The sequence below is a fragment of the Hemitrygon akajei genome, chromosome 5 (assembly GCF_048418815.1).
Source record: "Hemitrygon akajei chromosome 5, sHemAka1.3, whole genome shotgun sequence".
Lineage (NCBI taxonomy): Eukaryota > Metazoa > Chordata > Chondrichthyes > Myliobatiformes > Dasyatidae > Hemitrygon > Hemitrygon akajei.
The window spans coordinates 34365941-34392406 of record NC_133128.1 but is presented as its reverse complement, the minus strand read 5'-3'; the positions used below and the strand labels follow the sequence as shown (position 1 = coordinate 34392406).

Below are 26466 nucleotides of genomic sequence, written 5' to 3'. Positions count from 1 at the left end.
GGCAGGTGATGGGAAACCTTAAAGGGCTGAAGAAGTAGGAATCTAATGAGAGAGGAAGAAGGAAAAGAGACGGGCACCTTCTTATTCTGTCATTTTTCCTCTTCCTTCTCAGACCAGCTGAAGGGTCTTGGATGAAACATCAACTGTTTATTCCTATCAAAAGATGCTGCCTGATCTGCTGAGTTCCTCCTGCATTTTGTATGTGTTGCATCTGTGGAACTTCCTGTGCTTTGGAAAGATAACGCTAGATTAGGGATGCTCAGTGTGACCAGTGGGTATCTGGTCTGCCTGAGTTTTTTGAGGAGACTGATATAGGCCAGATGATAGCAAGTTTCTGGATGACACAAAATTGGTGGAGGTGTGGATAATGAAGATGGTTGTCACAAGACACAGGTCAGGGTGGAGAGCTGGAAGATGCAGTTCTTGATGTTTTTCTTAAAAACAGTGGCCAGTGCTCAGGCGTGAGAAGCGTCAGAGGCATTGGCGGCAGTGGAGGGCAGGCAGAGCACCACAAAACATGGCGAGTTCTTTCTCTTTGCCTGTTTTTTTTTCTTATTTTTTAAACCATAAAAGAGAAATGGGGTCTAGTGAAGCGGCCATCTTTGGAATGGGGGCTAGAGTCAGAGTTTGAACTTAGAGGTTTCGACAAGAAGAGGCTGAGGCCAAATAAACCAGTAAGAAGAGTAGATTTTCCTTTCGTTATTGTTGATTTGGTTGGTTGCCCATTGTACAGTGCAGAACAGGATGGCAGACATGGCAGTGGAATGCTCCTCCTGTAGGATGTGGAAATTCATGGAACCTGATCATCTCCCCGATGACTACACCTGCGGGAAGTGCAGCCAACTCCAGTTCCTGGAAGACCGCATTAAGGAGCTGGAGCTAGAGTTGGATGAACTAAGGATCATCCAGGAGGCAGAGCAATTGATAGATAAGACTTTTCCTTTTTCAATATTTTTATTAATTTTCTACATAGAAGAATACAGAGTACAGTAAGATATATAAGTCAAAAAAAAGGATTAAATATTATCAAATACATTATATTTGAATCACACTTGGAATCTCATTGCCCTATATTCATGTAAATTAAATCATAATATTGAAATGTAATAATTTCATTATACAAAAAAAAGAATCTAATCCCACTACCAAGACTGAAGCTGTTTGGTAAAGAAAGAAAAAAGGAAAGAAAATTCTTATCATATAGTGAAATACATTATTAACCAACATCTGTACTTTAAGAGCAAATCAAAGGTTTTGCAAAAAGTTCAAAAATGGTCCCCACAATGTTTGTAAGTCTTGGCTAGATTCAGAAATTGAACAACAGATTTTCTCTAAATTTAAGCATGACATAACATCACGTAACCTTTGAGCGTGAGTAGGTGGAACAACATCCTTCCATTTAAGCAAGAGTGCCCTCCTATCTATAAGAGAAATAAAAGCCAAAATGTGAAAATCAGATATCTCCAAAATAATATCTTTTCCTCCAACAATACCGAACAAAGCAGTCAAAGGGTTAGGCTTAAAATTTACTTTGAAAAGTACAGAGAAAGTTTGGAATACTTCCTTCCAGTACTTTTCAAGACTCAGACATGTCCAAAACATATGAATCAGTGAAGCTTCTCCATTTTTACATCTATCAATTTTATTGGTTTTTATTTGGATAGATAAGACTTTTGAGCAGGTGGTTACACTCAGAGTGCAGAATTCAGGGAGTAGATGGGTGAACACCGAGAGAGGTAAAGGGAGAAAGAAGTCAGTGCAGGGTCCCCCTGTGGCCATTCCCCTCAGCCACAGGTATATCCCTTTGGATACTGATGAGGGGGTTGTCCTATCAGGGCAAGGCAGTAGCAGCCAGACCAACAGTACTGTGGCCAGTTCCGAGCCTCAGAAGGGTAGGGTGAAGTCAGGCAGACCAATAGTCATAACAGACTCAGTAGTTAAGGGACAAATCGGAGATTCTGCAGCAGCAAAAGAGAAAGCAGGATAGTGCGTGGCCTCCCAGGTGCAAGGGTCCAGGATGTCTCTGAGTAGTTGCAGAATATTCTTGAAGGGGAGAGTGAGTAGCCAGAGGTCATGGTACATGTTGTTGCCAATGGCATAGGCAGGAGAGGGGTAGAGGTCCTGCACAGTAAGTTTAGGGAGTTAGGAAGGAGGCTGAAGAGCAGGACCTCCAAGGTGATAATCTTAGGATTTCTCCCAGTGTAATGAGCTAGGGAAGGTCAGAACAGGAAGATAGCACAGACGACTGAGGGGCTGAGGAGATGGTTTCAAGTTCTTGGATCACTGGAACCTTTTTGGAGGGAAGGGGTGACCCGTTCAAGTGGGACAGATTGCATCTGAACTGAAGGGGAACGAATGTCCTGGAAGGGAGGTTTGCTAATGTTATTGGGGAGGGTTTAAACTAGATTTGCAGGGGTCTGGGAACAGAAGTGAAGAGGCAGAGGACGAGGTGGTTGGTGCTTAAGTAGAGACAGCTGGTGGGGGTTTGTGAGAAAGGATAAGTAGAGTAAAGCTTAACTAAGCCAGATGGTTTGAGATGTGTCTATTTTAATGCAAAGTGCATCATAAATAAGGTGGATGAACTTAGAGCATAGATCAATATGTGGAACTCTGACATTGTGGCCATTACAGAGACATGGACACCTGGGGCAGGAATGACTTCTGAGTGTGCCAAGCTTTTGGTGTTTCAAAAAGGACAGGGACAGAGGCAAAAGATGCATTGCTAATCAGGGATAGTATCACAGCTGTGGAAAAAGAGGAATACATGGAGGGATTGTCTACTGAGTCAGTGCGGGTGGAAGTCAGAAACAGGAAGGGGGCAATAACTCTACTGGATGTCTTTTATCGACCCCGCCCCCCAACAGTAAGAGACATCGGGGAGCCAATAGGGAGGCAGATTCTGGAATGGTGCATTAATAATAGGATTGTTGTGATTGGAGATTTAACTTTCCTAATATTGACTGGCATCTCCTTTGAGCCAAGGATTTAGATGGGGTGGAGTTTGTTAGGTGTATTCAGCAAGGTTTCCTGATGCAACATGTAGATAAGCCAACTGGAGGAGAGGCTGTACTTGATCTGGCATTGGGAAGTGAACCTGGTCAGGAGTCAGGTCTCTGGGTGGGAGAACATTTTGGAGGTAGTGATCACAACTCTATCTCCAGCGCTATGGCGAAGGAGAGGGATAGGAGCAGACAATTTGGGAAAACATTTAATTGTGGTAGGGGGAAATATTGTGCAATTAGGCAGAAATTTGGGAGCAGCTGTTCTCAGGGCAGAAAGCATGGCAGAAACATGGCAAATGTTCAAGGAACATTTGCATGGCATTCTGCATGATATGTTCCATTGAGGCAGGGAAAGGATGGTAGGGTAAAAGAACTACGTTGTACAAAGGATGTGGAAAATCCAGTTAAGCAGAAAAGAAAAGCTTACAAAAAGTTCAAGTAATTAGGTAGTGTTAGAATTCTAGAAAATTACAAGGTTGCCAGGAAGGAACTTAAGAATAAAATTAGGAGAGCTAGAAGGGGTCACGAGAAGGCCTTGGTGAGCAGGATTAAGGAAAACCCCAAGGCATTATACAACTTTGTGAAGAAAAAGTGGATGAACTGTGTGAGAATAGGACCAAACGTGCATGGAGGTAGCGGAGGTACTTAATGAATACTTTGCTTCAGTGTTCAGTAGGGAAAAGAACCTTGGCAATTGTGGGGTTGACTTGCAGTGGACTGAAACACTTGAACAAACAGACATTAAGAAAGAGGATGTGCTGGAGCTTTAGAAAAGCATTAAGTTAGATAAGTTACCAGGTTTGGACAAGATATACCCAAGGCTAACACAAAGTATATTGCAGATGCTGTGGTCAAATCAACACATACAAACAAGCTGGATGAACTCAGCAGGTCGGGCAGCATCTGTTGAAATGAGCAGTCAATGTTTCGGGCCGAGACCCTTCATCCTGATCCATCCTGATGAAGGGTCTTGGCCCGAAACATTGACTGCTCATTTCAACAGATGCTGCCCGACCTGCTGAGTTCATCCAGCTTGTTTGTATATACCCAAGGCTACTGTGGGAAGTGAGGGAGGAGATTGCTAAGCCTCTGGCGATGATCTGTCTAGAGGAACAGGAGAAGTACCAGAGGATTGAAGGGTTGCAAATGTTGTTCCCTTGTTTGAGAAGGGGAGTAGAGATAACCCAGGAAACTAAAGATCAGTCAGTCTTACTTAAGTGATGGGCAAGTTGTTGGAGAAGATCCTAACAGGCAGGATTTATGAGCATTTGGAGAGACATAATCTGATCAGGGATGGTCAGCAGGTTGTGCCTTTGGAGCCTGATTGAATTTTTTGAGGATCTAACAAAACACATTGATGAAGGCAGAGCAATGGATGTAGTATATATGGATTTCAACAAGGCATTTGATAAGGTTCCCCATCCAAGGCTCATTCAGAAAGTAAGGAGGGATGGGATCCAAGGAGACCTTGTTTGTGGATCTTTCCCACAGAAGGCAAAGAGTGTTTGTATTCTTCATGGAGGACGGTGACCAGTGGTGTCCCACAGGGATTTGTTCTAGGACCCCTCCTCTTTGTGATTTTTATTATTGACCTGAATGAGGAAGTAGAAGGGTGGATTAGTAAGTTTTCTGACAACACAAAAGTTAGGAGTGTTGTGAATCGTCTGAAGGGCTGTCAGAGGCTATAGTGAGACATCAATAAAATGTAGAACTGGGCTGAGAAGTGGCAGATGGTGTTCAATCCAGAAAAGTGTAAAGTGGTTCATTTTGGTAGGTCAATTTGAAGACAGAATGTAATATTAATGGTAAGACTCTTGGCAGTGTGGAGGATCAGAGACGTCTTGTGGTCTGGGCAGATTGACAGTGTTGTTAAGGCATATGATGCATTGGCAAACCCATGGGATTGTGAGGTAATGTTATGTCTACATAAGACCTTAGTTAGACCCCACAGAGTACTGTGTTCAGTTCCAATCACCTCACTACAAGAAGAATGTGGATACTATAGAGAGAGTGCAGAAGAGATTTACAAAGATGTTGCCTGGATTGGGAAGCATGCCTAATGAGAATGGGCTGAGTGAACTTGGCCTTTACTCCTTAGCGTGACGGAGGTGACCTGATAGAGGTGTGTAAGATGATGAGAGACATTGATCGTGTGGATAGCCAGAAACTTTTTCCCAGGGCTGAAATGGCGAATACAAGGGGGCATAGTGTTAAGGTGCATGGAAGTAAGTAGAACGGGATGTCAGAGGTAAGCTTTTCACACAAAGAGTGGTGGGTTGATGGAATGCACTGCTAGCAATGGTGGCAGATGCGGATACAATAAGGTCTTAAGAGATTCTTAGGTAGGTACATGGAGCTTAGAAAAATAGAGGGCTATGCGGTAGGGAAATTCTTGACAGTTTCTAGTGTAGTTACATGGTCAGTACAACATTATGGGCCGAAGGGCCTGTAATGTGCTGTAGATTTCTGTGTTTATGTCCTATGTCTGTTTCCAGTGTCATTATGTAGATTTTGCTTTGCATGGTAAACAAATATCTTTATTCCTTATCAGAAGGGCACACATATGAAAGAAACACATCTATTTCATTCTTTATAATAATTCGTTGAGGGTGTATGTTGTGGGGCAGGTAGTGGGCTACGGTCATTTCCCATGCATTCACAAATGCAACATTCATGTGTGCAAATATTCTTCTCATCAGTACATCGAGTTGATAAGAGAACCAGTCATTGTAGTTAAGAATATAACCTGCTTTAGGTTCCCGTACGTTCCCAGTCTTTATAACAATCACTGTATCTGGATTCCTGCTGAGCAGCTGCAGAATCGATCTCCGGATGTACTGCAGCCTTCTGATGTAGACATCCACCGGAAAAGTGTTGAAATGGGCACAAAAGGTGATGGCAATAACTATATTTTCTCTTTCTTCAATTTCATCCAATGTTTTTGAAATATAGTACAGATGATGACTTGAAAGACTTCTGAATTGCATTGGTGGGCCATGAGCATGATGTTCCAGCATGATATTGTTTTCTTTGTCCAAAGCACATAAAAGGCCAACCTTGGTACGATTGCCAAGATTGAACTTTCTAAGATCTAAACAGAAAATATTATATTTAACTCATTAAGTTATAATATTGAAGATAATGTTTTTGAAACTGAAAATACAAAGAACATAACACCAAAGGGAGCCATTGATTTACCTACCTCACAAGGATAGAGCTGAACGAAGAGAGGTATTTCTTATAGCAGAATCAAAGAGCAAATAGAGACTGGCAAATTGGAAACAATTTGGCACCCTTCCAACTACACAGTGCCAACCGATGACTGTTTCCAAGGGGAGAGAATCTAATTACCTCCCCTTTGACATTCAGTTATATTACTATTGTTGGATCCTATTACTTTTGTCTAGAGCAGCCACAGAACTACTATGGTCACGTGAGCACTGAGGTTGGGTATGCTGAGGTAAATAAGTCAGCTGCTGCTCCGAAGATTCCAAGCTCTAACAATTCTCACATTGCAGCAAAACCCCAATAATTCAGCACACCTGGTACTTCAGTGTTATTAGCTTATTTTCTGGACAACTAAATGTTGCACACTTTTATGTACTGTATATGTTACCCTGTGTTGTGGTCAATTTCCCAATAATTTGAAACAGGGCCTTGGTCAGAAGGAAGTATGGCAAACATTATCTCATTCTGCTTCTGGCTCATTTCCATATACAGGCCCATCCCAGTATACATTAGGGTTCTGTTCCTGTGAATTGTCCATAAGCCAATTTTTCCTTAAGTCAAAAAATGAATAATTTCACTCAGGGTTGATAAACATGATGGCTATGTTCTCCATCTTTGTTTGGGTGTAGTTTTTCATTGATTCGATTGTATTTCTTTGTGTCTACTGTGAATGCCTACAAGAAAATTAATCTCCACTTTGTATATCCTGACATATACAGTACATTCTTTGATAAATAACTTTGTATGAGCTCTTTGGGCTTGTGCTGGGAGCCAGAGAACATTGGGCTTCAAGGATTTTAAAAGCAACTGAATTGGTTATTTGTTGTTTAATGAGACTCATTAATCATTTAGAGTTCCTTGTGTTCTTTTTCTTGAGGGTCTTGCTCTTTGGAATGCTGTGTCCTGGTGCCTCCTGCTTATCTTCTTAAGTTTACTTTAACAGGTTCAGGGATTCCGTGTTACTTGTGTTATATAAGTGGACACCTGATTAGTGCTAATCATAGGGTCCTAGTTTTGAGAATCTTACATCTCACAGTGTCACTCAGCTGAGCCACTGGTGTTCTGTTGGAATTCTTATGTATAACCTCTGGTCACCATCCCTACATCAGAATCTATCTTTCCTCCGCACTTGGGTTCCGACATTGGTAGTGCACATCACACAAGAATTTATTGTAAACTTCAAACATGAACTTTTTTTTTAAATCTTCCCCTGTGTGGCTACAGTGGTACAGAATCAGAATATCCAACATCCATTGAATAATTTTGTTAATAACTCATCTCCTTCTACCTTAGGCCAAGAACTTATCAATCACCCAGATGAGTTATTAACTTCCAACTTTCTGCATAATCACTCAAAGAGTTGAACTGCATGTGCATGTAACAAGAGCTGTATAACTCATCTCCTTCTACCTTAGGCCATGAACTTATCAATCACCCCTGCTGTGGGCACTTTCTGGAGGTATGCTCCACAACCACTGGATGAAGTGTGTAAATGTAGGAGGGGACCATGTTGAAAAATAAATGTGCTAGGTTTTCCAAAATCGACTCTTTCTATCTTAGGCCATGAACTTATCAATCACTCCTCGTATTTCATATTCTTTAATGACACGGAATTTGGCTTTTTGACTCTGCCAGCTTTTACAGCATTCCTGTCAATCACATTCCCCCACTTATTTTCCGGTAACATTCTCCCTCGTGACTGTTCACTGCTTCACACCAACCTGGCATTTTCCTATCATCGCTCATCCACACTAGGGGCAGTTCACAGCAGCCAGTTATTTTACCCTTTTATCTACCAATGAAGTAAATTCCGATATTTAGTGCAACATGATTTTACATACAGGGTGGCCAATACTCTACACAAAACTCCAAGTGCAGACTCACCAACAACTTATACATTGAGTCCCAACTCCTGTGTTCAGTGCCCTGACTGATGAATGACAGTGTGCTCAATGCCCTTTTCACCACACTGCCTATTAGAGTTGCTGTTTTCAAACAACTAAGGACTCGTACTCTAAGGCTCCTCCATTCCAATACACTCCCTAGTGCCCCACCGTTCATAGTATAAGTTCAATGCTTGTTTGACCTTCAAAGCTGCATCACTTCACATTTACTTGTATTGAAATCCATTTGGCACTCCTTAATTTTTATTAAGCAGGACTGATACTACTAACATGCTGCTGCATAAAACTACTAATTTCACAAGATGTCTCAACAATACAAATAATTCTGATCTTAACTGATTCCCCCAAAATTAGCCCTGCTCCAGTTTAGGACCCTAACCTGTGGACCTGTCCTATCCTTTTCCATCACTATCTGAAGACAATAGGAATTATGGTGAACAAAGCCAAACTGCCCCTTGACTAACACTTCAGTTACTTGCTCTGCCTCGTTCCTTAAGTGTATTTCCAGCACTGCACCTACCCAATTAGGGCCCTCTACATATTGACTTAGAAATCTTTCTTCGACTCTTTTCATGAATTCCACCCCATCCAGGCCTTTAACACTTTGGGTAGTTCAGTGAACATTGGAAAAATTCAGATGTCCCACTAGTGTAACCACTTATTCTTACAACTACTAACAATTTCTCCAGCCAGCTGCTCAAGTGCCCAGTGACTATTGGGAGATCTATAACATGCCCCCACTCAAGTGACCCACCTTTTTTGTTTCTAAGCTGTAAGAGAGTAGTGCTTATTTCAGTTTTATATATTAAAAAGCCAGACGAATTATACTAACCTGGAAGGAAAGCAGTCAGGTATTCAAACCACTGGCGTATTGTAGAATCTCCAAGCAGATACACTTTTTTCCCACGAAGGCACTTTGTAATTATTGCAGGAGTGTCAAACTGACGAATATTACAGGTCGTTGATGTCCACTGGTTCTTAAAATAAAAGCCAGACGGAGATACCATTGGCTTCCCCCAAACACATTCACCGAGATCTGTAGCTGAACGTAAAGACAGAAAGAAACATGCGGCGGGAAACACTGTATCTTAGGCTATCAGTATATTCTTGAGTGACGAGCTGGAAATTCCATAAAAAAGGAGTTACACTGAGGGAAAGAGTATTATAATCCAAGCAAGATAATAATTGTGTCAATAAATTCAGCAATAGGTCATCTGGATAATTAAGACCCTCTTAAGATTCTTGTCAGGGCTGGAGTATCCTGGGAGAGTGGTGGCATGAAAGATCTCTGTGGCTTATGATCCATCTATTGTTTTATATCCAAATGAGTTCAGCTTTTTGTCCATGTCAATTTCATTTCTTCAGAGAGGGTGGAAGGAAAGGAAGTTACCAATTTTAGGTAACCCCTGCCCCGTGTTCCTTTTGCACTACCACCAATCCACACCCTCCCTTGGTTTGTTCTCCTTTTCCATTCCTACAGCCTTTGTTACCTAAACTCATTATCCTGCCCCATCACTCCATCTGCCCATTCTGCGCATACCTATCCACCTGGATTCCTTCCTCCCTTTTTCACCTTTCATATCCCTTCCCCCAAATGGTTCCATCTGCTCATTACCCATCCCTTATCTGGTTCCATCTACGACCTACCAGCCTCGGTCTCTACCCTCCCCTCTCCCACCTGGCCCCACCTGCTATATTTTCCTTTTTCTTATTTTTCCACCTATCTCCAATCAGCACCGGTCTCAACATTTCTAACCCCTACTTGATTCTGTTTGCCCAGATGTTTAAGATTGCTAATGATTACCTCAGCCACTCATCATCTAGCCCTATCAAATGCCTGTTAACCTCTATCTCACCACTCCCTCTTTCCTTTTTATACTGGCTATCTACCCTCTACTTTTAGCCCTGTAGAGCCTCAATCCAAATCTCTTTTGCCTACAGAGATGCTGCCCATAGTTTCATAGTAGAATTTCTGACTGTTTTTAAGGAATCGAATAGAAACTTGAAGAGTTGTTTATTCAAAAACTGTCCCTAGATGTCTCAATCAATAACACTAATTCTCTATTAACTGCAATACAATATCTGCATTAAAGGAGATTGTATACCACTTCACAGACCAACACCAGCATTTATTTATGAAATTTTGCTTTCTGAATAATGAGAATATGAAGATGCTTAAGATTGTTAGTAATTATCTCACCTATAATTTCCACATCGTAACAGTGATTAGTAGCTAGTTGACCATTGTTTTTAACTCACAGCTTTTCCACTAAAAAAGTCACCAATTTTATTTATTGCTGCTGTCTCTGAGGAATCTGGCAGAGATGCTCAGGCTAGGCTAATGTTTGATGATGGTCCAACGCCACCAATTGATGCACTAGTCTAGGAGTGAGGGGTTAATCCCAGAGAGGCAATTTGACTTTAAATTATATTTTTAAAAATCTATTAAAATAACAAAAATACACCTTGGTCATGATATCTCCTGTATAACAAACAATCACTAATTGGGTGGAAATTAACAAATACATTCAGTGTAAAATTCTGGATCAATATTAACCCAACAAAACTGTACATTTTGCTGAATAAATTCTAATTTTAAAAGAATGCATAGTTGATGTTCATCTAATTCAAGAAAGAACTATGTGCATTAAATTATATTTTATTTGAAAAATCTGCAATATTTATGTCAACAACTGCTCCACTATTCTATTTATATTTCCTCTAAATACAGTTTATTAGTTTTGATTATAAATGATCTTACTTTGTCGTGGGGACGGCTTCACGATTACATGACCAATGCCACAGGGTAATATGGGTCTCTTGATATTGACTCCACTGCAAACGACAATACCATAGATTAAGTCACATGCTCAACTTAAAACATTCAGGAGACAGTTCAAAGAAGGTCCTTAACTATTCCATTTCTCCAACCTAGCCCAATACAAATAATATAGCTTCCAGAACTTTGGCATTGAATATAATCTTTTTAATAGTATGATTGATAGAACTCAACAAACCCAGCTTCCCCAACATTGAACGATATTTCTAATGAAGCTTTTCACAGTATCAAACTCTGTAACTAACAACCAATACATTAGGCTTGAGGATGGTCAGTGCAGTGGCATTGTTCCAAGCAGATTATTCACATCCATTTGGTTGATAACAATCAAAGGAACTCCCTAACATCACCAGCATGTTGTGAAATTTATAAACTCCCTCTGCAACTGGACTCTTCAGTTCTTTACTTGAGAGACCACTATTATTAGAGGAATCTCATCTCCCCCTCACTGACAATCAACACAGGCTCTCCTCAACTGCTTCACGCTTAGCCCCTTTTCTTCTCTCTATACCTGAGCACAGCTCCAAAGTGATCTACGCTTTGTAGATGACCCCATTGGAAATTGGTGGACTGAGGATGGGTGAAAAATGAAGGGCAGCTAGGGTCAAGTAGTGGAGATGAACGGGATGGAGGACTGATAGATGCTTATCACCTTCCATTCAACCAATCGCCTCAGAATCCTTTCTCACCACTCCCTTTAACTTTACGCTGGCCATCTTTCCTCTCCCACCTCAGTCCTAATGCAGGCTTTCGATCTGAAACATTGTGAAAGGTAGTTTTTATACGCAGAGAGTAGTAAGTGTATGGAGGGCTTATATATGAGGTATGAGGGTAGGGTTAGGTTGATCTTGGGGTAGGTTAAAAGGTTAAAAGATCGGCACAACATCATAGGTCGAAGGGCCTGTACTATGGTGTATTGTTCTATGTTCTGTGTTCCAACATTATTTCCTCTTCTAGGACTGGGTGTGCTTGGAGAAATCCCACTTCCTCTCTTATTGTCCTTTCACCTGTTCTTTTTCAGATATTTATCAACTCTCCCCCAATTTTCCTACCAACATAGGGATAACTTATAGTATGTAATTAAACCTACTGACCAGCACCTTTTTGGAATGTAGGAGGAAACTTCGATGAAACTCTTGAAACATCTTAAATTAATTACAACTCCAAAATAAAGAAACAAAATAAATTGAAATTGAGAAGCAACAAGCTGCAAATAGACAATAGACAATAGGTGCAGAAGTAGACCATTCGGCCCTTCGAGCCTGCACGGCCATTTTGAGATCATGGCCAATGTTGGACGTAAAACCAGAAAATACTGTGAATACCAATAACATAATGTATAAATGAAAATGTACGAAACACACTGCCTCTCTTCTCCAATTAAAACATCCTTTACATATCCTCCTATAACATGATTGATACGAGAAGAACAGGGCAGCAAAAACAGACTGCATACTGTAGTCTCAGAAACATCCCCAGCTTTGAAAATGCTTTTCAAATACACTCTATCTGGCTATGTTTCAGTATTTGGATCTCTTCTCTCGGATGAACCAACATAACACTCCTTCAAATGGTCTTTTACCAAATTTATGATTTTTTGGTGTTTATTTGATTTGACATTAGTGCAAAATGTCGCTCCAGCACAATCCAATTTGTAGACATTCAATTACAAAGTTATCAACAGAATAAGAAAACTACACAGATATACCTTCTATTCAACAGATATATGTTGGTTCTAGCATAAACCACTCTGGTATATGTAATTGAATGTCTTTAGGGAACATCAATAATGCACTACCTGGCATTTTGAAGCATTTGAACTCTAAAGCAAGTCACTGTGCCAAAACGGTTTGCAGGCATGTCATGGTGTTGTTTACAGCTGACATTTCAGCATTGGAATATCAGCTGGAAACTACAACATGAAATAGCTGCAAGTCCATACTGCTTCATACCTCACAAACATACAACAATCTTGCTGCAGTCTTGCTAAATCAAGAAACAAAGTTTAATATAATAGAAATAATGTCAATAACGTACATTTGGAAATATCTGAGGTCTTCCCCCGCCAAAAGCAGCTTCACATATCCTGCTTTTCCATAGCTGACATCAGAAGAGCAGGGAAGATTCTTTGGTTTGTAGCAGACCCACGGCTCCCCAGTGTTATGATAAGTAAAGTTACAAAGTGGTTTAGTTTGAGGTAAAAATACATTGCATATCGTAGCCTCTGAAGAAGCCCCATATTTGAAGGTGCTTGTCAAATATATTCTAAATGGCTGTTCTTCACGAAGTCTCCAAAGTACTTGGATCCCTTCACTGGGATGAACCAAAGAAACAGACACGTGGACTTCTCCTGGCCAGAATAAGGTAAAATTGATGTGATAAGTTCCATTTTGGAGATCTATAACCGTTCCTGCTGAACCGGCTTTCAACTCTGGAGTGTGGATCCGGGCTTGGAGATAGTCACCCCCGTATTGCTTTGGTTTGCCTTCAAAATCGTACATACGCACCATCACCTGTAACTGATCTCCCACATAGAAAGTCTTTTCAGAATTTAAAATAACAAAGCAAGTATGTGATGGGTCACTGCTTTTCTGAAAGGGAACTTCAGCATTGGGAGGCTTTGGCCATTCAATCAGTTTCATCAAGGCTGAACCCTCCAATCTTTCTTCAGGAGTGAAGCTGTGATACTGATAGCCAATCTTCACCAGCCTGTGTACCCAATCGATCTCCTCCGTTTTCCCTTCCTGCTGTGTTGTGGAATTACTTTTCGGAGCTGGATTTTTGGGCTTTCCTCTGGAAGTTGAAAATTGCTCGAACTACGGAAAGCAACAACATTAATGAATATACATTTTAACATCATCACACCCACATTTTTTTCATGTTCATTATCAAGTCGAAAATCATTAGAAAACATAGTTCTAATCACAGAATTATCATCTAGCGTTCACAGCATTATACATGCCCTCAGAGGCCACCTCATTAGGTACACATGTACACCTTGTTAATGCAGATATCGAATCAGCCAAGCCTGTGGCAGCAGTTCAATACATAAAAGCATCTTAACAGAGTTCAGAGATTCAGGGTTCAGACCAAACATTGGAATGGAGAAGAAATACGATCTAAGTGACTTTGACAGTTGGTGTGAGACAGGATTGCTTGAGTATCTCCGAAACTGCTAATCTCCTTGGATTTTCATACAGAACGCTCTCTAGAGTTTACAGAGAATGGTGTAAAAGGCAACCAAACAAATCCAGTGAGTGGCAATTCTGTGGGCAAACACACCTTGTTAATTAGAGAGGTCAGAGGAGAATGGCCAGATTGGTTCAAGCTGACAGGAAGGTGACAATACCCGTGCATTACAACAGTGGTGTACAAAAGAGCATCTCTATGTGGAAAACACATCAAGCCTTGAAGTGTATGGGCTGCAGCAGCAGCAGATTATAAAAATACACTCACACTTCTCATACCTAATAAAATGGCCACTGAGTGTATACTTCAGTGACACTTTCTAGCATGATATCTAAAACCAAGAGATAAACTAAATTGATAAAAATGCTTACAATTAACTCCTATACAATGAGTTTATCCAACCCATAAAGATTCTGCACCTTCTGATCCTATGTCACCTTTTTCTAATGATTTAATATCATTTCTTACCAATAAAGCTATGCCACCCCCTCTGCCTACCCTTCTGATGCACCGTGTATCCTTGGACGTTCAGCTCCCAAAGACATGCATCCTTTAGCCACATCTCAGTGATGGCCACAATATCATACCTGCCAATCTGTAGCTCTATGACAAGATCATCCACCTTATTCCTTATGTTGCATGCATTTAAGCATAACACCTTAAGTCCAGTATTTGGTACTTTTTGCTTTGATTGCACTGCAACTTTATTGCCCTGCAACTCATCCCCATGGCTGCAAATTTGCCCCATCACCTGCCTGTCCTTCCTGACATCTTTACTGCTCACTATCTTAGATTTATTTCTGTTTTCCCTCTCCTCCGCTCTATCATTCTGGTTCCCATCCCCCTGCCAAATTAGTTTAAACCCTCCCTAACAGCTCTATTAAACCTTCCCACCAGGATATTGGTCCCCCTCGGGTTCAGGTGTAACCTGCCCTTTTTGAACAGGTCATACTTCCCCCGGAAGAGATCCCAATGATCCAATGATTCATCTGCCTGATACTTCTATTCTTGCCTTCACAAGCACGTGGCACAGGTAGCAATCCTACGATTACTACCCTGATGGTCCTGCTCCTCAGCTTCCTTCCTAACTCCTGGAAATCTCTCTTCAGGACCTCCTCCCTTTTCCTATCTATGTCATTGGTACCAACATGTACCAAGACAGCTGACTGCTCACCATCTCTCTTCAGAATATTCTGGACCCGATCCAAGACATCCCATACCCTGGCACCTGGGAGGCAACACGCCAGGCAAGTATCTCTATCAGGCTCACAGAATCTCCTGTCTGTTCCCCTGACTAATGAAGTGAAAACAGAGTCATTCTCACTGCTGAACATTGTTCAAAGATTCTGTTAGATCAGCCTATGCAGCAAAGTGGGATTGTCCACTGTGCCCCACTACAGGCCAGGTGAACTGTTAATGCTCACTGTCAGTGCTGAACAGAACACTTTGTCAGGGCATGCAGAGCACCCGTGGACAGCAGAACGATTTGTATCCATAATGGCTCTAATTAAAGTAACAAGTTCCAACCGTAGAGATTGCTAAACTGGGCAGCGGGAGATCTGTGGACATCGATTCGTTGGGTCAACTATACTTCACCATTGTTCCCAATTCCATTACTGGCTGAACTTAACAATAAAAAATCAGAAGGAACAGATTATATTTCAAATTCTGGTCGTTTGCTATTTAAATACACCCGAGGACACCAGTCACAAGGACTGTACATTGGGGAGCTGGGGTGGAAGGAGTATCGGGCAGTACCGCACAACAGGTTTCTGAGCAGGTTCACCTGTCCACTCTGTAGACGGGAACAGTCAGTGAACCACGCGTACACGGAACGGGGGAGGTTGCAGCCTCTCTGTTTGTTTCTCAAGGGGCTGCTGCTGAGGTTCTCGCTGCACTTTAGTTCCGCGTTCCTCATCTACTGGCACCCAGTTCGGAAGGGGGTGGGAATGCTAATGGGCCTTGCCAAGTTGGCCATTTATGTGTCGAAGCGGCTGAAAATGGAAGACGCTACCCAGGCAGATTGCCCGCCCCGTGCCCCTCTTCTGAGGATTTGTTCGCTCCCGGCTGTTCTTGGAGAGGGAGCACGCGGTACAATGAGAAACTTCCGGGAACGGTGCCCCCACGGCACGGGGTATTGACAGTTTTATAGACAGTAGTAACCATATTTTGATCTGAGTATACTTACTGTCTTGTAAATACTGAATGTCTGTACCTGATGTAAATAAACTTTTATAGTTTAGTTAAAAAAACGAATTAAAATAGCCGTTTCAACGCTATGAAGGCGCAGCTTAATCATTTCTCCGTTGTTCTGTGTGTAGATCCACAGTTGAAGGGACTAATGCCCTTCCCTTGGACAACATCGGTGGCGTGGAGAGGGGAGACTTGCAGCTTGGGCAACTGCATAAACAAAACCTTACCCAGGATTGCGTCCTGGAAACTTTCCAAGGCGCAAATCCATGGTCTATCAAGACTAACGAAGGCCTACATACATACAGTTGAAGGGAAGAAAATGAAAGACAGCATGGGTTAAAGTCTTGAGTTGCCAGTAGAACGAGAAGCGGAGCGATGAGCAACAGATTGTGATCATTTAAATCATTTCCCTGTAAAACGGGTGCTCAACAAGAGACGCGCACTCGTTTAAACACAATCACTTCAAACGATGGTCAGGAACTGCTTTTCACTGAGCATTTTACTTTCACCATTATACACACCTTTGTATTCTGCAGGGTTAGAAAGACCAGTGTCAGAGTTAACAGCATCAAAAACACGAACAGCGAACGCTGGATATAACCGTTTTTAATTTTAGGTTGTTCTTCCATATCGGCAAGTCTAGAACTCCCGTGCATTTACGGACTTTCGGTTTTAACGCGCATGCCCGTTTCCTCGGTCCGAGAGGTCGACTGTCCGTTTATTTCCATTGATGTTGCTAACCTGCAGAGTTTCTCGGTTATTTTGCGTGTTGCTTTAGATTCCAGCATCTCTAGAGTTTATCGTGTTTATAGTTCGCTGCTTTTGTCTAAGAGAAAGATACTCTGATGGTTTCCTGGCTGCATCGAAAGGTGAGGGAACGCGCTGTTTCCTGGTTTTCTCACTTTATTTTCATCCGGATGGGCGATCTAAATCTGGGTGTTTGTGATCCTGTTTGAAATTCTCATCGAGGCATCTGTAGAAGGGGGAACGGTTAAAAATATTCACCTTTTTGTTGGACCATGGTTCCCCGAAAACGTCGTTTTTGCCAACAAAACTTATTTTGTATTATTCTTTATGAATCTACCTATTAATAATTGTAAAACTCGCCGAGTGAACCTCCTTGCCCAAGACAGGCAACGCATAAATATTTCAAACAATAGTCCTTCGAAGTTTTGTTTTGCCTGAATGTCAGAATCAATGGGCGCGACTGTGCAGCCGCCAGCACTGTGAGATACGAGCGTCACATTGCATCAGTGGGGAGCGACACCATTGTTACTTTGAGTCATGGTATAAAGATATCCTTCGGTTCAACTGGTTAATGCGGAGCAAGATTCTCATCTACGCTGGTCACACTTGCTCCCGATTGGCCTGTTAAAAAACATGTTTCCGACTACGTACTCTAAATGTTGTAATGTGCCACAACCACATCCTCTAGACAGGGGTGTCAAACTCATTTTATGTCACGGGCCGGATTGAGCAAAATGCAGCTTCATGCGGGCCGGATCAGTCGGACGCGTGCGAACGCAGCTTTCGTTGCCTCCGTTTTTTCAGCCTGCTCTCATGTGTCTCAGTCTCTGCTATAACTACAAAGTGTTTCACTTTACAAATTCCGTTTCTTATGAAGAAGACTGCCGAAGAAACACTAAAAACCCTGAAAACCTGGTACCTGAATAAACTCAGCATTAGCCATAACATACACCATAGGCGCTTCGATTACTGGGGCCAGCTTTAATAGTAATTAGATATTATCTCGCGGGCCAAAGATAATTCCACCGCGGGCCTTGAGTTTGACAGCTCATTTCAAACACTCATCACTCACTGGCTGAAAAATGAGCCCCCCCCCCCCCCCCCACAGGTTCACATTAAATCCCATCCTTCTTGCTTTAAACGTATTCACGCTTTAACCGTTCCTCTTTCTACAGAACCCTAAACGTCCGCCCTCTAGCTCTTGGTTCTGCAGCCCAGGGAAATACACTCTGCACATTCACCCCACCTCTGCCCTTCATAACTTCATACACAATGTTGCATAGTAACCCACAACCAACATCATTGAAACCATGTTCCAGATGCACCTACGCTCTGTCTGCCGGAAAAAGCAGGATCTCCCAGTGGCCACACATTTTAATTCCACTTCCCATTCCCGTTCCAATATGTCTATCCACGGCCTCCTCCACTGTCAAGATGAAACCACACTCAGGTTGGAGGAACAACACCTTATATTCCATCCAGCTAGCCTCCAACCTGATGGCATGAACATTGATTTCTCTAACTTCCGTTAATGCCCCTCGTCCCCTTCTTACCCCATCCCTTATTTATTTATTCCCCCTTCTTTTTTTTCTCTCTGCCCCTCTCACAATCACTCTTTGCCAGTTCCCCAACTCCCTCTGGTGCTCACCTCCCCCTTTCTTTCACCCTCGGCCTCCATCCCATGATCCTTTCCCTTCTCCATCTCTATATCCCTTTTGCCAATCACCTTTCCAGCTCTTAGCTTCACCTCTCCCCCTCCGGTCTTCTCCTATCATTTTGGATTTCCCCCTCTCCCACCCACTTTCAAATCTTTTACTATATTTTCTTTCAGTTAGTCCTGACGAAGGGTCTCGACCCAAAACATTGACTGTGCTTCTTCCTATAGATGCTGCCTGGCCTGCTGCGTTCCACCAGTATTTTGTGTGTGTTACAGATGTATTAGTCAGCATCTCCATAGTTATAGTCATTTGATTTGCAAAGTTTGCATTGTGACTAGTTGCTAGGAAGTTCAATAACCCAAAGTATTGTAGACTTCTGGGATGTAAATTGGTTAAGTTCCATGTTGTTATTATTATTATTATCATTGTTGTAGGGGCATGAGGTATGAGCATGGCCAAAGCCAAGCACACTCCTTTCCCTCCTGGCAGTTACCCTTGCAAGCAGAACAAGTGCTACACTTGCCTCTACAGCTCCTCCTTTACTACCATCCAGGGCCCTGAACAGTCATTCTGGGTGAGGCGGCACTTCACCTGTGAGTCTGCTGGGGTCATTTACTGTGTTTGGTGCTCCCGGTGCCGCCTCCTGTACATCGGTGAGACCCGACGTAGACTGAGAGACCGTTTCGCCGAGCATCCATGCTCCGTCCACCTGAACAAGCGGAATCTCCCAGTTGCCACTCATTTTAATTCCACTTCCCATTCCCATTCCGATATGTCCATCTATGGCCTCCTCCACTGTCGGGATGAGGCCACACTTAGGTTGGAGGAACGACACCCTGTATTCCGTTTGGGTAGCCTCCAACTTGATGGCATGAACATCGATTTCTCAAACTTCTGATAATGCCTCCCCACTCCCTTCTCCATTTCCCACCCCCTTTTCCCTCTCTCACCTTGTCTCCATGCCCACTCATCGTCTCCCCTGGGACCTTCACCCTTTCTCTTTCTTCCATGGCCTTCTGTCTCCTTCACCAATCAACCCCAACTCTTTACTTTATCCCTCTCCCTCCAGGTTTCACCTACCACCTGGCGTTTCTCTCTCCCCTCCCCATCTTTAAAATCTACTCCTCAGCTTTTTTTTCTCCAGTCCTGCCAAAAGGGTTTCCACCCGAAATGTCGACTGTACTTTTTTCCACAGATGCTGCCTGGCCTGCTGAGTTCCTCCAGCATTTGTGTTTGTTGCTTGGATTCCCAGCATCTGCAGATTTTCTTTTGTATATGCTCATTTCTCAATTGCTAAGCACGTTTGGACTATTTTAATGTGTTTGGTATTGTTGCAGATTTACATAAATATTGTTGTGTCCGTCTAGTTGTTTAATGATATTGTGCAGTGACTCTGTGATGATTCCAGTTGTAGATATTACTATTGGGACAATGTATACCCTGTTCATGTTCCATTGTCTTCCAGTTTCAGTTTTTTTAATTCATCATATTTTTGGTGTTTTTACTTATTGATTTCGATGTGTTTGGAGTGGCTATATTAATTAAGTTTTTCTTGCTTGTTCTTCGGGATGGTTATTATGGATTGTCCTATCTGTAATAACGGATCAGTTGTAATATAATTTGTAGGACTGTTTAAAACTGGATCAGGCTTGTATTTATGGTAAGGTATGGTGTCTTTTATGAGTTTGTATTTTAGAGCAAGGTTTTGGTGAATGATGTGTGCAACTTGTTTGTGCCTGTGTAAGTAATCAGATTGAGTTAAACTGCTGCAGGATCCTGTGATGTGCTGGATTGTTTCAGCTTCCTCTTGGCATTAATCTAAGTGTGTTTGAGTCTACATAGTGTTTTCTAAATGTAGTCATTTCCCTTCTTATTATTCTCTGTAAAGTTTTCCAGATCAGTTTTGGGCCAAGATATTATGCCAAAAGAATACATTAATATGGGAAAAGTGGAAGTGTTTATTGTCTGTGTGATATTTTTACTCTTAAGCTTTGTTTGAAAGATTTTCTTAAGCCTTGAAGTAAATTCTGTCAGAAGTTTTCCCCTTATCGCACTATGATCCATTTACTTTGCTTGTTGATATCCCAGATACTTGTATGTTTCATATTCATCCATCGGTTATACTGTATCCTGCTGCTCTGTTTTATATTCTACTAGATCTATTGCACCTTTCTTTATGTTTAACATTCTGCACTTGTCTAGTCCAATGTTTGGAACACAATAACAGAATGTGGAGTGAAGTGTTACAGTTACAGATGAAGTGCTGTGCAAACAGACGATAAGGTGAAAGTCTTTAGTTATGAGTTCAAGAATCCATCTTATTGTACTAGTGAGACATTCAATTAGTTTATAACAGCAGGATGAAAGTTGTCCTTCAGCCTGGTTGTACATGCTTTCAGACTATTGTATCTATGTCAGAGGAGAGAGAATGTCTGGGTGGATGGGGCCTTTGATCATGTCGGGTGCTTGTTGATTATAATGCAGCAAGGATTGTAAAGAAGCCCATGGAGGGGAGAATGGTTTTCCTGATATGTTCAGCTGATCCACAACTCTCTGCATGCAGTTTCTTACAGTGTCAGTCACAGCAGTTGTTGTACCAGGCCTCAATGCATCTGGATAGGATGCTTTTAAAATTTAACTAAATTTAAAGGGGAACCGATCCAGACCATGACAATAAGCTTCGGATAGTCTGAGCATCTGTTTACTGCCCAAGTACAAAACTACCTCCTGTCACTAACTGTCCTAACACTTCATCTTAGTTATAAATATGTGTCGTGTACTAACCGGTCATGTTATTGGGTGTGTTCTAAAGGGTCCATATATTCAGAAAGTGGTTTAGCAATGCAGACTACACCCTTGAATCACAGTGAATTACAGGAGCTGTGAAGGGAGCACATGACTGCACTGTCCATGGAAGTTACTCTTACCAATACAACTGTGTTAAAGGATAGTATTAACCTTCCTACAATGGACTGCATAAGCCCTCTGATCTAAAGCTGCTTCATAAGCGTAACAGTGGTCTATTATTTCAACCACCATTAGATTCAAGATTGAGGATTGTTTAACGTCATTTCCCTTAAACAAGCATAAAGAGAACAAAATAATTGTTACTCCAGATCTAATGCAGCACAAAAAAACCACACAAAACATAAAGAACATAATAGTAATAACTTAAAACCTCACCATAAATATAAATACATATGATCGCTTATATACATCAATTAATTGTATGTCCAGTGACTGAGGCAAATAATGTAGTGGTGGGGATAGTGGGTGAAGGTGTTGTTCAGTCCTACTGCTTGGGGAAAATAACTGTTTTTGACCCTGGTGGCCCTAAGTGTGGATGCAAATTCGTCTCCTCCCTGATGGGAATGGGACAAATAGTTCATGGGTGGGATCCTTCATGATGTTCCTGGCTCTTTTCTGGCACCTCTCATATGTTCTTGGTGATGGGTAGGCTGGTGCCAGTGATGTGTTGGACAGTTTTGATTACATGTTGAGTCTTCCTGTCTGCTGCAATGCAGTTTCCGTCCCAAGCAGTCCCAAAGAGTTTAAAACTGCTCACAGTTTCCACTGTTGTGCTGCCAATGTAAAGGTCACAGTGAGTTCTGTGAGTTCTCCTGAAATTGATAACCATCTCCTTTGCCTTATTGACATTAAGAAAGATGTTATCAGTCTGGCACTAGGCCTTGAGCTCTTCCACCTTCTCTCTGTAGGCCATCTCATTGTTGTTGGCGATGAACCCCACCACTGGCGTATCATCAGTAAGCTTGATGTGATTGCTCGGGTGTTTGGTTATGCAATCTTGTGCGCACACATCTCTGGGGGGCACCCATGTTGAGGAAGATTGGGGAGGAGGAGTGGTTGTGCGTCCTGATTTTCTGAGGTCTTTTTGTGAGGAAGTCCAACACCCATTTGCACAGTGCTGTAGTTTGACTGAGAAGGGGTTCGTTCACCACGGTCTGTGGGACAGTAGTATTGAACGCTGAAGTGAAATCCAAAAACAGTATTCTGTCATCAGTGTCCTTGTTTCCCAGGTGTGTCAGGGCCAGATGATTGACAGATGCTATAACATCTGTCGTGCAGCATTTCTGTTAGTAAGCATATTGGTGAGTGTCCAGTGTAACAGGAATGGTGTTTTTGATATGTGCCATTATCAGCTATTCAAAGCACTTCATGATTATTGGCATCAGTGCCACTGGACACTGGTCATTTAGTTCTGCACATGTAGAGTTCTTTGATACAGGGAGGATGGTAGCTGATTTGAAACTTGTAGGGACAGTAGCCTGGCTGAGTGAAGTGTTGAAGGTGCCAGTGAGCTGGTGTTCACACTCCCCGAGTACTCGGCCTGGGGTGTTGTCTCGCCCAGCTGCCCGACGGGGGTTGACTCTTCTGCAGACTCCTGCTCACGTCTGCTGCTGTTACAGACAGTGGCTGCTCACCTGTGGGAGGATGGGTAGCTTTCATGGCCAGAGTGTTCTTGTTTGTCTTGAGGTGTGCATCAAAGTAACAGCAATATTAGGTAACAGCACATGCGATGTTTACACCTCTAGTGACCCTCTGAATCCTATTAAAGCTACCTATTGAGTGTGTGGCTGCCAGGACTACCATTGGCTCCCAGGGTTACCTTTTTAAAAACGGATATACGGCCTGAACCAAAGTCATGGAGAGTAGTTTTTATTCAGCCTACATACTGGCATATATGAACCACCTGCCAACATTCTCTCTTCATCCTGCTGTAAAGGGCTGCTGTGGTACACTGGACTGCGTTAGCCCTCTGTTCTGAAGGTGCTTCATAAGCTTAACGGTGAAGTCTGTTATTTCAGCCACCCTTGGTTCCTATTGGAATCGCGTGGACCTTTTGGCTTCAACTCAAAACAATGACACCTTCCTCCCCTTTCTCAGTCTCTCTGTATTAGTCTCTGGAGACAGCTTATCCACTGATATCTTTATACTACCTAGACCCTTCCCTCCCTGTTACTTGTAAAAATGCCAAACCCTTCTCTCAATTTCTCCGACTCCGCCACATCTGCTCTCAAGATGACGCTTTTCATTCCAGGATGAAGGAGCTGTCTTCCTTTTTCAAAGAAAGGGGCTTCTCTTCTTCCACTATCAATGCTGCCCTCACCCGCATCTCTTCCATTTCATGCATGTCTACCCTCACACCCATCCTTCCGCTACCTCTCCAGGGATACGGTTCCTTTTGTCCTCACCTATCAGCCTCCACATCCAGCACATAATTCTCCGGAACTTCCGCCATCTCCATCGGGATGCCACCGCCAAGCACATCTTTCCTTCCCCCTCCCCCACCCCCAATTTACATAGGGATTGTAGGAATTGCTCCCAACGCAATTCCCTTGTTCTCCCCACTGATCTCCATCCTGGTACTTATCCTTGCAAGTTGAACAAGTGCCACACCTACCCCTACACCTCCTCCATCACTACCATTCAAGGCCGCAAACAGTCCATCCAGGTGAGGCGATACTTCACCTGTGAGTCTGTTGGGGTCATCTACTGTATCCATTGCTCCCAGTGTGGCTTCCTGTATATTGGTGAGACCCGACATACATTGGGAGACCACTTCGCCGAGCACCTACAGAAAAAGAGAGATCTCCAGGTGGCCACCCATTTAATTCTCCTTCCCATTCCCCTTCCGACATGCCAGTCCATGGCCTCTATTGTCACGATGAGGCCATGCTCAGATTGGAGGAGCAACATCTTATACAGGTGTTCCCCGCTCTGCAAATGTTTGCTTTATGCTACTTCGCTTTTACTAAAGACCTACATTAGTAACCTGTTTTCGCATTACAAAGAGGATTTTCGCTTTGAAGAAAAATTTTCCCATATAAATTAATGGTTCTTCACTTTACACCATTTCAGTTTAAGAAAGGTTTCATAGGAACGCTCTACCTTTGTAAAGAGGCGGGGGGCACCTGTATTCCATCTGGGTAGCCTCCAACCTGATGGCATGAACATCGATTTCTTGAACTTCCAGTAATTGTCTCTCCCCCCCCCCCTCACAATTACCCATTCCCATTTCCTTCGCTCACCTATCAGCTCCCTCTGGTGCTCCTCTTTCCCTTTCTCCCATGGCCTTATGTCAGATCCCCCCTTCTCCAGTCCTCTATCTCTTTCACCAACTGACTTCCCAACTCTCTACTTCACCATACCCCCCACCCAGTTTCACTTATCACCTACTAACTTGGTGAGTTCCTCCAGCATTTTGTGTATGTTGCTCGGAACATTGACAATTCCTTCCCCGCCCAGCTCCTCCAGCAGATTGTTCAATAACTTTCCGCTGTTGTTTACAGCAAATCAGCTGCTTTCTGTACGGTAGTTTGCCTGTCGTTTATTAGGGAAAGGCGTTCAAGTTAGTCATCTGGCTACACTGTATGCCAGGCAAGCACATCTCTCTGCTCTCACTTCCAGTTCACCATTACCCAACCCAGGAAAAAACAACTCTGAACATTCACCCTATCTATGTCCACAATCCTGCATTCTAGCCAATCATTAACCCACAACCAAGTTACTAAGTAAGCATCTTCATAGGTATGTTAGTTTGATTATTTGCATAATCTGACAGGTGGTAAGCTTGTAGCTAAGAAATTCAATAACCCAAAGTATTGTGCACTTCTGAGACGGAAATCCACACCATTACCCCAAGTACAGAAGTACAGTGAAAAACTTTGTTTTACACATAGGAGCAGAATTAGGCCATTGGGCCCATCGAGTCTGCTCCGTCATATACATATTTATCTCTTTTCAACCATTCTTGAGGTATATACCCAGAATATATGGTCTTACTTTCTAAGGGTATTTCACATTTAAAATGTCTTGTAGGGCATTATGTATCCCACTCCCAGAAAATATGATAATGGTTGCATTTTGATTTCCACAATTTCTCCAGTGAACAGATAGGTTACTATCATAATGGGATTTCTGAAAGGGTGTAATAAAATATCTTATCAAGTTTTTCCATCCAAACTCCCTCCATTTCTGTGAACTGGTACACTTCCATTGATACCTCCATATTACACACTTGAAATGATTCTACTACCATTATCTGAATTATATGCTTTTCTAAAGAGCTCCATCAAACATGTACTTGCCTTGGTTACATTTTTAACCCTCCTATTAACATACCGTCGCATCTGCAAATACCGATAAAAGTCTTGTTTTTCTAATAAGTGTTTCTCTTTAAGCATTTCAAAACTGAACAGTGTTTCTTCTTTAATTATATTGCAAAGAACTGTTCTTCCTTTAGCTGTCCAGTCCTTAAATCTAGCATCCAATTTATTTGGCGTAAAATCCAAGTCATATGCACACCATTTAAGAATTGCAATATCTCCTTCTAGTTTATATTCTTTTATAATAGTTTTCTATATTGTAAGAGTCCATTTCACCCATGGGTTATCAATAGTATTTATGCAACTTTGTAGGTTGTTATCAGCCAAAATTGCCTGTATGGGAATGTTAAGTATCCTCTCTTCAATATTTTTCCATTGGGCATCTAATGATGGGTTACACCAGCATATCCCAGCTCTCAACTCTACTGCAAAATAATAATCTCTCAGAAGGTAGGCCCCATCCCCCCTTTTCTTTGGCTAATTGCAAAGTTTGAGATGAATTGTAGGCCTTTTTCCTTGCCATATATATCTTTATAACATTTAGTTCCATTCATTGAACTGATTTTGGTTCATCTCTAT

At 42.2% G+C, this 26466-nt stretch overlaps 1 protein-coding gene across 2 annotated transcripts; it reads right to left on the bottom strand.

Annotated features, from left to right (window-relative positions):
- Positions 1-935: 935 nt before the first annotated feature.
- On the bottom strand, positions 936-17608 carry LOC140727628 (NXPE family member 3-like). Of its 2 annotated transcripts, XM_073045234.1 has the most exons (6): positions 16877-17608; positions 13011-13789; positions 10896-10969; positions 8967-9176; positions 5749-6093; positions 936-1421 (listed from the first exon to the last, which is right to left on the bottom strand). In XM_073045234.1, the coding sequence occupies exons 1-6, from the start codon at positions 17009-17011 to the stop codon at positions 1246-1248; spliced, it is 1719 nt and encodes a 572-aa protein (XP_072901335.1). In that variant the 5' UTR covers positions 17012-17608; the 3' UTR covers positions 936-1245. The 2 variants fall into 2 exon arrangements, with proteins under 2 accessions (XP_072901335.1, XP_072901334.1); XM_073045233.1 differs by lacking the exon at positions 936-1421 and having other exon boundaries at positions 4018-6093.
- Positions 17609-26466: the final 8858 nt, after the last annotated feature.